Source organism: Electrophorus electricus, chromosome 6, assembly GCF_013358815.1.
Source record: "Electrophorus electricus isolate fEleEle1 chromosome 6, fEleEle1.pri, whole genome shotgun sequence".
Lineage (NCBI taxonomy): Eukaryota > Metazoa > Chordata > Actinopteri > Gymnotiformes > Gymnotidae > Electrophorus > Electrophorus electricus.
In genome coordinates, this window is record NC_049540.1 from 28555304 (window position 1) to 28567033 (window position 11730).

General features: G+C 47.4%; 1 protein-coding gene across 5 annotated transcripts in view; it reads right to left on the bottom strand.

The window, feature by feature from the left end:
• The window catches only part of arhgap24 (Rho GTPase activating protein 24), a 102284-nt gene that overhangs the window by 35887 nt on the left and 54667 nt on the right, over nt 1-11730 (bottom strand). The window contains exon 1 of one of the 5 annotated variants that reach the window (XM_035526716.1): nt 11307-11355. The exons of 3 other annotated variants lie outside the window; for them this stretch is intronic. Coding sequence is in view for 1 of the 2 variants with exons in the window: in XM_035526714.1 (XP_035382607.1) it covers nt 5690-5711 (22 nt within the window). In the remaining variant the exon portion in view is untranslated. Of the gene's footprint in view, nt 1-5689; nt 7645-11306; nt 11356-11730 lie in introns of those variants that run through there. One more of the 5 variants, XM_035526714.1, reaches the window with a different exon arrangement.

The window sequence follows — 11730 nt, forward strand, 5'->3', positions numbered from 1 at the left end:
GTGGTTGGGCAGGTGACACAAGACCCCACCTGCTGCACTCCCCCAAACAACATGCGCACCTTCAACGGGAATGACGCAGCCAGGCTCATACGCCAAGCACCTGTTTAACTGCGTGAGCGGTATGCAGCGGCTTCGCATGGCCCGTAAGATGGGCGAACACCACGTGCTGCAGCTGCTGAAACCTCACTGGTCAGCTCGCACTTTTTGGTGCATGTTCACTAGTCACTCTATCACTGTGATGCCTGCCGGGTCTCATTTATGTACGAGTGGAACATTACTGGACATGAGACCCGTATAGTCAATAAACACGTGGATACAGCAGCCTCTGTTACTGCTCACAGTAACATGGTGACTCAGTAGCTCTCTCTCTCTCTCCTCGACACACACACACATACACATACACACACACACACACACACAGCCTTGTGTGCCGTGACCCTAGCATGCTCCCTGCTTTGCTAGCTCTCATCGCAGCTTCCCGAGAACTGAGCCTGGGCAGACGCCACTGGGGGATTGAGGGATTGAACTGCTCGATGGGAAAGAGCTGAGTCGAAAGAATGGGCTTTAGGGAATAAGACAGTGATGGTGCGCGCACACACACACACACACACACACACACACACACACACACACACACACACACACACACACACACACACACACACACACATACAAAATAGCGATGGCATTACCTCACTGTGTTTTAGCCTAAACACATCCAAACAGACACACACACACAAGACAGCGATGGCATTACCTCACTGTGTGTCAGCCTAAACACACACACACACACCCACACACACACCCACACACCCACACACCCACCCACACACCCACACACACACACACACACACACACACACACACACACACACACACATACACACACCCACACACACACACACATACAAAATAGCGATGGCATTACCTCACTGTGTTTTAGCCTAAACACATCCAAACAGACACACACACACAAGACAGCGATGGCATTACCTCACTGTGTGTCAGCCTAAACACACACACACACACACACACACACAAGGCCACATACCCTCCAGTACTGCTGATATGCATACACATGGAGACAAACACATCCAGGTTATTTGAAGTCTGTTGGAATGTCAACATCACTGAAAGCTCTAAATAGACCAGTAAACATCAACACAAATGGACAGAGATAAGGACAGGCACTATATAATGTCTTCAAACCACATACTGCTAACCGCAACACAGCCATTCGACATCAAAGCTACATTCTATAGTACCCAGAACCATTTCGTCATGGTTATTACTCACAGGGGGCATCAAGGAGGTGTGAAAGAAAGCCTGGGACAAGCTGTGGAAATGTTAACTGGTTCTGCATTCAGAGTCTGCTGTGTCTATTTGCTATTCTCAAATTCTGTTTATTATAAAAGGCTCTTTATTTATGAAAAGTCAGTTTAGACAGATATGCTAGTGTGAGGATCACCAAAATACCAAGCTGGAGTATGTCATTCCCAACAGGAAGCCGTATGCACGAGTGGGAAAAGCTCTCTGTCCCATGAGGCGACACTCTGTCTTATTTCCTTGCCTGAATTCACATGGAAAACACTCACAGCATGAGAATCTATTTCTTGTTGTCATGTCATCATGACCGGTTGCCATGGTGCCAGGACGTGACATATCATCAGAGACTTCAGTATGTGACCTCTCCAACGAGGACCATAAATATGAGGTGTGATATTACAGAACAGAAATCAACCAGCACAAGACCCAGCAGGAGTAATCCAGGAGGAGTCAGCCCCCTCTTAAATCGTCATGGCTATAAGGTCCTTTTTATTCTTCCAATCTTTTTTCCTCTCTCCTCTCTTTTGTCTCTCCATCACTCTCCTCTCTATCACCTCCTTATTCTCTCTGTCTTTCTGATCACAGGGATTTATAGTCTCAGCTCAGTCATTTAGCTGCTTTTCCAAGAATGAGGCAAATTGAACTTAAAAATGGAAATAGGTGTGGGACTTTCACGTATCTGCTCTCTCTCTTTGAGTCTGTTCTCTCCCTGAGTCTGCTCTCTCTCTCTGAGTCTGTTCTCTCTCTGAGTCTGCTCTCTCTCCCTGACTCTGCTCTCTCTCTGAGTCTGCTCTCTCTCCCTGAGTCTACTTTCTCTCCCTGACTCTGCTCTCTCTCTGAATCTGCTCTCTCTCCCTGACTCTGCTCTCTCTCTGAGTCTGCTCTCTCTGAGTCTGCTGTCTCTCCCTGAGTCTGCTCTCTCTGAGACTGTTCTCTTCCTGACTCTGCTCTCTCTCCCTGACTCTGCTCTCTCTCTGAATCTGTTCTCTCCCTGAATCTGCTCTCTCTCTCTGAGTCTGCTCTCTCTCCCTGACTCTGCTCTGTCTGAGTCTGCCGTCTCTCCCTGAGTCTGCTCTCTCTGAGTCTGTTCTCTCCCTGACTCTGCTCTCTCTCCCTGACTCTGCTCTCTCTCTGAGTCTGCTCTCTCTCCCTGACTCTGCTCTCTCTCTGAGTCTGCTCTCTCTCCCTGAGTCTGCTCTCTCTCCCTGACTCTGCTCTCTCCCTGAGTCTGCTTTCTCTCCCTGACTCTGCTCTCTCTCCCTGAGTCTGCTCTCTCTCCCTGACTCTGCTCTCTCCCTGAGTCTGCTCTCTCTCCCTGACTCTGCTCTCTCCCTGAGTCTGCTCTCTCTCCCTGACTCTGCTCTCTCTCCCTGACTCTGCTCTCTCTCCCTGACTCTGCTCTCCCTGAGTCTGCTCTCTCTGAGACTGTTCTCTTCCTGACTCTGCTCTCTCTCCCTGACTCTGCTCTCTCTCTGAATCTGTTCTCTCCCTGAATCTGCTCTCTCTCTGAGTCTGCTCTCTCTCTCTGAGTCTGCTCTCTCTCCCTGACTCTGCTCTGTCTGAGTCTGCCGTCTCTCCCTGAGTCTGCTCTCTCTGAGTCTGTTCTCTCCCTGACTCTGCTCTCTCTCTGAGTCTGCTCTCTCTCCCTGACTCTGCTCTCTCTCTGAGTCTGCTCTCTCTCCCTGAGTCTGCTCTCTCTCCCTGACTCTGCTCTCTCCCTCAGTCTGCTCTCTCTCCCTGAATCTGCTCTCTCTGAGTCTGCTCTCTCTCCCTGACTCTGCTCTCTCCCTGACTCTGCTCTCTCTCCCTGACTCTGCTCTCCCTGAGTCTGCTCTCTCTCCCTGACTCTGCTCTCTCCCTGAGTCTGCGCTCTCTCCCTGACTCTGCTCTCTCTCTGAGTCTGCTCTCTCTCCCTGACTCTGCTCTCTCCCTGAGTCTGCTCTCTCTCTCCCTGACTCTGCTCTCTCTCCAAGTCTGCTCTCTCTCCCTGACTCTGCTCTCTCTCTGAGTCTGCTCTCTCTCCCTGACTCTGCTCTCTCTCCCTGACTCTGCTCTCCCTGAGTCTGCTCTCTCTCCCTGACTCTGCTCTCTCCGTGAGTCTGCGCTCTCTCCCTGACTCTGCTCTCTCTCTGAGTCTGCTCTCTCTCTGAGTCTGTTCTCTCTCCCTGACTCTGCTCTCTCCGAGTCTGCTCTCTCTCGCTGACTCTGCTCTCTCTCTGAGTCTGCTCTCTCTCCCTGAGTCTACTTTCTCTCCCTGACTCTGCTCTCTCTCTGAGTCTGCTCTCTCTCCCTGACTCTGCTCTCTCTCTGAGTCTGCTCTCTCTCCCTGAGTCTACTTTCTCTCCCTGACTCTGCTCTCTCTCTGAGTCTGCTCTCTCTCCCTGACTCTGCTCTCTCTCTGAGTCTGCTCTCTCTCCCTGAGTCTACTTTCTCTCCCTGACTGCTCTCTCTCTGAGTCTGCTCTCTCTCCCTGAGTCTGCTCTCTCTGAGTCTGTTCTCTCCCTGACTCTGCTCTCTCTCCCTGACTCTGCTCTCTCTCTGAGTCTGCTCTCTCTCCCTGACTCTGCTCTCTCTCTGAGTCTGCTCTCTCTCCCTGAGTCTGCTCTCTCTCCCTGACTCTGTTCTCTTCCTGACTCTGCTCTCTCTCCCTGACTCTGCTCTCTCTCTGAATCTGTTCTCTCCCTGAATCTGCTCTCTCTCTGAGTCTGCTCTCTCTCTCTGAGTCTGCTCTCTCTCCCTGACTCTGCTCTCTCCCTGAGTCTGCTCTCTCTCCCTGAATCTGCTCTCTCTCTGAGTCTGCTCTCTCTCTCTGAGTCTGCTCTCTCCCTGGGTCTGCTCTCTCTCTGTATCTGCTCTCCCCCTGAGTGTTCCCTGACCTTTCACACTCACCTTTGTAGGTGTACATGGCAGAAGAAAAAGCACAAAAACAAAAACAATTAAATCTAAAATCCAAATATATTTGCTTCTACATCAAAAGTAGGAACTGTAATTCTTAATAATTTCCAACAGTATGTTCATTTTCACTGCCTGCTGACTAACAGACACATGGATACGAAACAAACTTGATACAGGACAATAAAATACATGTCTCACTGTGTCTGACATATCTGATTGTGTCTAATGAAATCATGTCCTACAAGGTTTAAACTCAGGAAGGCCCTGTTGAATCAGACGGGGGTCTTTTTCTCTAAGTCACGCATCAAATTGAATGTGCGTGTTTGTGTTTGTGTGTGTGCAAGTTCACGCGTGTGTTTGTATGTGTGTGTGCGTACACACACGGACATGTGCTGCTGAGTAAATGGAACGGCTCGATGTTGGATCAGGTTCATGACATCTGCTTCCCAAGCCTCTGGAGAGGGTGACTGGTGGAGAGGTTCCCTCCACACTTCCTAACTGTAGCCTCCGTGGAACCTTGGGAAAACCCCGAGACCTCAGATCTCCCCGGCTGTGCACTAGAAATGTGTATGTTTATCTGCTTAGTGCTGCTCAGCTCATGAGGAGGTGGATGTCCCGGGCTCCGTCCTAGCGGGGGCCAAACTGCCCTTCTGCTCACAACACTCCACCACCGGAGTCACACCAGGATAAGTAACCGCCCTTCTCCTCTGGGAGCTGTCCCAGCCACCCTTGGAGGTCTGGAAGAACACCGTTACGTGGGCTCGGAATGCTCTGCGCTCCAGATGCGAGTCCTGTTATAGTAATAAGCGGCACCGCCCGTGGCCACCATGCGTCCCCCTGAGCGTGTAATATTACGAACACAGGACCGGGCGTTCGTGAAAACGTAGAGCTTCACACAGCAGGAGCATGACACTGCTGAAGGAAACACTCCGAAGAGAGCTGGAAACTCGAGCTTTTCTCCCACCTAATGCCTCAGTTAGTAACGGAGCACGCGGGGACAGGGCGATCAAAGCCCTGTCACTTCAGAGTTCCACGTTACATCTGAAGACAGCCTGGAAGAACGGAATGCACGAAGATTAGGTCTGCGGGTGTCGAGAGGAAACTCTTAAAAATTGTCTCTGCCTGGATCGGTTTGAAATCCCTCCAGGAGAGGAGCGCTTAACTACTGAGCAAGCAATAGAGAGGAAGAGAAGAATGGCCCTGTCTAATTAACTGCCATCAATTTTGCCTTTACTGTAGACCGCAGTGCGCCAATAAGGAAAATTGAGCTAGTACACCAAAACCACACATCATTATCAAACTGGCCAACGACTCCTGACGAGCAAGTCCAAGCAGCGGAACAGGAGAAAGACCTCTGAAAGTTTTAAAATGCAAATGAAACTCTTCGCCTTCCTCCTCCATTTTCTCTTTCGCTGGCCAATAACGAGCCTCTGTGGGACAGGAGTAATGTGGTTGCCAGGCTACCCACCTGTGTTGCAGTTCACATCCATGGAGAAGGAAAAGTTCTGTGAACAGCTCTGTGAAAGCAGGAGAGGTGGTGTGAGCTAATCCGCGCTGGTCCTCTCCTCGGCCGAGACCTCCTCTCCGCGCTCCTCTTTTCCTAGGGTTCCCCCTGCTCTCTTTTCATCCGAAGCACTTATCTTTGCTCCGCTCTCCCAACCAACAGTCCGTGGTCCCCGCGGCAGGCTGGAGTCCTCCTCCTCTTCCTCTCTGTGTGGAACCCCCAGAAAAGCACAGAGAGTGTATCCTGCTGCCCTATACGCAGGCAGAGAGCCGCGTCTGAGACTGGCAGGGCGCGATGCTTGGGCTTCCCGGGGCCGGGCGAGGGAAGGGTGGGGTGTCGTAAATCAGGAGTGTCACGATGTTCTCCGGTTTGGAAACGCGATGATCGAAGCCTGGGCATTCCGCCAAGAGAGTGGCCCCTCGCAGAGGTCCAGAAATACAGCCCGTCAATTACCGAGAGGAGGACGATGCCTTTCGTGCTCCAACATGCGCCCACGCTAATCCAGCCATTAGGACATATCTCTATTTCATGAGGCTCCCCCACAATCCTTAATCTAAGAGTCTGAGGCCAGACAAACAGCTTTGGCCGCCAAAGACCACTCACCGCTGACAAATTTCTGTGTGATGCCAATAATGGGATGTTTATTTGATGGTTTTGTTTGAACAGAGGCGGAGAAAAGATGAAGTGGTTACACACGTTGTGGGAACGTACACCGCATATTATCCAGGGAAGGGACTGCTGAATATCAGATGCAGAGTAAACATAAGATTGCCTTTGAGATATACAGCAGCCTCAGAACATCTACGCTAAATCTGTAACATGGAGGCATGCTTCTAATCTGATCCATGCATGACGGCGGTGTGAGATAAGGGTGTGTGTGTGTGTGTGTGTGTGTGTGTGTGTGTGTGTGTCAGCCAGTCCTCTCCTCCATCATTGCTAGTTTGTTATGTAAGTGTCTGAATTTCCTGTCCTGTCGCCAGCCTTCAGTACTGTACACACACACAGAGACACACACACACGTACACACACACACGTACACACACAGAAGCACACTCTTTCAGGCCTGTTTTAAATCAGTCTGTCCTGTATTCTACTGAAGATTCTTGAGTTGCTGTTTCCTTTGGTTGGTCTGCCAAGACACGGATAAATGGGACGATATATCATTCAAAATGACTTGGATTAGGGAAGAGAGTCCATATTCAAACATACTTTAATAATTACCAAGGAACAACAAACATTCTAATGTTTTCTCAAAATCAAACTGTAAATGTGATACCTTTTCTAATTTCTAATTGAGCGTAGTGAGTAACGATCTGCTTTGTATGGCTTTCATCGTGGGACTTTTCCAGTGTGGGAACTTTCCAGTGCTCGGAACAGTTTTGACAATGGGACACTAGAACACTCCCAGGAGACAGAAAAGTTCAGAGCTCATGCTGAACTAGAGTCCCTAGAGCTCAAAGCTCCTGCCATTCCACAGGAGACCAACACTGACGCAGAGTTTACTCTGACGCCTTCCCAGGATATGGATACTGATAGGGATAAACCATTTTAATGTGGTAATTAACCATTAGAGGAATCATTTTAATAGAGAAATAAACCTCAAAACCATTCACTTCACCGTTACTGCTGGCTCTGTGTGAAATGCTGAGTCTGGTCTCCTGCAAACTGTCTACTTTGCCTGGGAAAACACCAGGTGAAAATCCTACGGAGCGTAGAGCCGGAACACCCAAAAATACACAGCTGTTAAAGCTATTAACAGTCTTCAGTAAGTCTTTATAATTTCTGTGTCCAACTCCAGAAAGAAAATGGATAGCTGTAATGACAGTTAGCCTGCTTTCAAACAGTGAGCTAACTTTTACACTATTAGCTAGCTTCCAAACATGCACCACATTTAGCTGACAATTTTACACCTTACAGTTATGACTGAGTACAACTTGAGTAATGGCGGGTTAAGGGTCTTGCTCAGGGGCCCAACAGTGGCAGGACTTGAACCAACAACCATCTGATTATAAGTCAAGTACCTTAACCACGGAGCTAGCTTTCACACCCTTAACTCGTGGCACTTCTCTAGTCTGTGATAAGGTTGACTATAATGAAGAGCAAACCCATCTTGCCTACTGAGGACACACAGTCCCCTAATGGCTGTCTTCTCTCTGGAGAACCGCATGTGCCTTAAGGGAAGCGCTGAGGAGTCTTTCATGTGTAAGAGACGTGGACCGAGCATCTGCTACTGTCCAAGACTTCAGTCACGTCAGTTCTGCCTGCTTTGCTTCTGGTGGTTTATGGGGAAGACAGACCAGGAACACCCAAACAGTTTAAAACAAGACTTACACTCTCGCTATAGCAACGTGAGAGGAGTGTGGGGGCAGGCAACGTGTTCGTTTTCCGCCGGTCAATATGTGAAACCGGAGGCGAGATTTAATTTCAGGAAGTTGTAATTAAGCAGCCCCTCCGAGTTCAGCCCGACTGCCTGGTCACAGCCTCCACCCTCTCTAGAAAGAAATCTGCTGGCATGCCGAGAAAACCGAGAGAGCAGAAAGACAGAAGAAAGGCTTTCTCCTTTTATGTGGGAAAATGCCTCGCTTTTTCTTACAATAAACTACGCCATGGAGAAGTGTGTTCTGGGATGTCAGCATAATCAGCCCTCTGTGCCGTAAAGACACACTGGATGCAAGACAACTAAAAGCACAGTAGTGAACCCTTGTCTGGTCACATGCTCTGATCACCTTAAACTCGTCTTTTTAGAATTGTAAATACTCTTTTCACGTTTACGCGTTTGGCACACAAGCATATCCAGAGCAACTTATAATCATGTTATAAAGGTGGGCAAATGTAGTGTTAAGAGTCTTTGTATAGTTGACTGTGTTTGTCCAGAGGGGCTCGACGCCCTGAGCCCCTCTGAAGACACTATACCAAGCACATATGTGTGTAGACGAAGACAGTGAAATAGTGAAGTTGTGTTAATACACACGCACACAGGATAATGCAGGCAAGGTATCTGAGGTCAAGAACATGCCTCATGGACATTCAGTCCTGTTCAACATCTGGAAAGCATAAACCATTTCACAAAAGACTGCTGGCTTGCAGATGCAAAGAAAAATAAAAGATTATTTTGCTACAGCCAGTTCGTGTCCCGTGAACTCCAGCACACATCAGAATTATATTTATGGTGTGTGTGTGTGTGTCTTTGAACTTCCTGTTCCTCTTTTTAGGATGGGAAACTTTTAAGCAAAGGTTTTATTGCATGGCACTGTATTAATCCACAGATTTATGACTGGTCACTCTAACTAACCTAATCCTAATCTAATCCTAACCTAATTATATTATGTAGCTAGTTTGTCTGTATTACATTGATGACAGCTAAATCAGTCAATTCAGTGGTGAAGTGACACTTTACTAAATTCTTTCATTTCCCTTCTCTCACAACACTCACAATGGTCTTTCATTTTTATATAAAGAGATCTACACTGCTCACTCCTAAATAATAAAACACTATAGGTATGGAATACTACATAATCAACCCCACGTTTAAACGGACCACAGCAATCTCTCAGCATCCCAGATGCAGCCACAGAACCAATATAAAAAGCAACTTTACACTGAAAAACACATCTAGGCTGTTTTTTTATCATTTCATTTACAGCCAGAGAAAGTAGCACTAACGCAATTGCTATAGACTAGTATTGGATGGATTTCTGCACAGCTGACATCTCAGAGTGGAGCTGGCAATTCTGAGGGCTTTACCAGAGCTCTGTAATAGGCACTTTACACTTTTTACGACTGCTTACACACTAAAATTAAAAATAACACATATATAGCGAAACTTAACACTCAATGAGCAAAACCTTGGCTCACTTCTGGACAGTCTCAGCCTCACACATTTGGTAAAATACTAAACTCAGAGGACACAGAAAATGAACATGTCACTTCTTTGCAATTCTCTGAACACCACACCCCACCTATAAACCAAAACACCACACCTGTGAACCAAAACACCATAGCTGTAAACACCACACCACATGTGAACCAAAACACCTCACCTTTGAACAAAAACACCACATATGAACCAAAACACCCCACCTGTGAACCAAAGCACCACACCTGTGAATACCACACCCCTCCTGTAAACCAAAACAGCACACATGAATCAAAACACCACACCTGTGAATACCACACCTCACCTGTGAACCAAAACACCACACATGAACCAAAACACCACACCTGTGAATACCACGCCTCTCCTGTGAACCAAAACACCAAATGGGAACGAAAACACCTCACACAGGAACCAAAACACCACACGTGAACCAAAACACCTCACCTGTGAACCAAAACACCACACATGTGAACCAATTGATCAAAGAAGGATGTCCAGTGTGCAGACAATTGGGTGTTTAATTGTAATCTCACCAATCAGGCATAAGAAGAATTAAACAAAGTTTACCTGTTTACAAAAATAGACAACATTGTAGTAAACAAGAGGAAACAGGAGGGTGAGGATGAGGAAGAGGCTGGGTGTGGAGGAAGAAGAGTGAGGATGAGGAGGAGAGCGAGATGGACCTGAAGGAGGGTGTGGATGAAGAAGACCAGGGCCACATTTATTAGACAATGATTGCATTGTAAAGCAGGTTTGAGGGAGAGCTCAGCCCAACCTCAGCAGATCCTGCCACAGCAGTAATCCAGACGGTTCAGATGGAGCACAGGTGAAAAACACCTTCTCTCTCCAGTAAAACCAGTCACACGTTTCTGACTACATGTACGACATCGCTGCGGTTTGGTACCCGTTCAGTGGCTTCCATGTTTGATGTCTTGTACACTGTCTGGGACACTTTAAGTGTGTTTTGATTGGTCTACATGGGACTGTGGGTGGAGAACATGGAGGAGGAAAGGCGGCATGTTCTTAAAGGAACAAGAGCACCACAGTAAACCCGGTTTGGCCAGTAATGTGATACACCTCAGGAATTCATACGAATGCCCTCAATGACCACATGGTTTTCAATAACGGCTTATCAGGTCTGTGCGTCCTACTCTGCACCCTGCGGCACTCGGACCAGAAACGCTACAGTGCTGGTCTTTGTGTTTGGTTAATGTATTAATGTACTTTAACACCATCTCTGGGGAAAAAAAACGCAATTCACACCAGAAAAGCAGAAATGTTAGTGTTTTAGACATGCAAGTGTGTAACAGAATCAGACTGTATGAACCCTTTGTGCACCAAACACTAAGAATTTTTTTTAATAAATCATTGTATAGTGTTGAATGAAGTTTCATGGTGCAAAAGATCTGAAGTGTTCTGCTACTTGTGGTGTAGAGTGTGGTATGTGTGGTATGTTGATGAAATGAGCCCTGTTTTCAGACTGTGCTTAAACAATCATAAAAAACTGTAATAAACATTTCACAGCCTAATCAGCGTGTCAAATATAAAACATGAAACCAGTAGGGCTTTAGGACCTGGAAAAAGGGACTAACTTGGCCTGCCTTTTCAGGAGTAATCTCAGATCATTCTTGCATTCAGACATAATCTGATAATCTGATCCTGTGATTGTTATCCTCTGCTGTTTCAGCGGCCATGGTGACTCACCTGCAGTCGGTGCGTCAGCCCACCCAAACCACCGCCGTGTCACAGAGTTAAACGACTCGAGTGAATTATTGATTCAGTGGCCGTGGTCATAAAACCAGTGTGATTACGGAGAGTGTCCGTGCAGGGGATCACCAAACAGCACGGTCCCTGTTCCTGATTCTCCTCACACCTCCTGCTAGGCTACGTTCCCACCTCCAGTGGATCAGTAAAGCACTTTAAATATTGCATGACCTGTGTTGGTTTCTTTTTGTTGATGTTTCTTTTTCACCTGCTTTATGGATTACTTATTTAATTCTCCCCAGGTTTGCAGTGTGTGTGTGTGTAAGTGTGTAGTCTCCCCAGGTTTGCAGTGTGTGTGTGTGTAAATGGGTAATTCTCCCCAGGTTTGCAGTGTGTGTGTAATGTGTAGTCTTCTCAGGTTTGC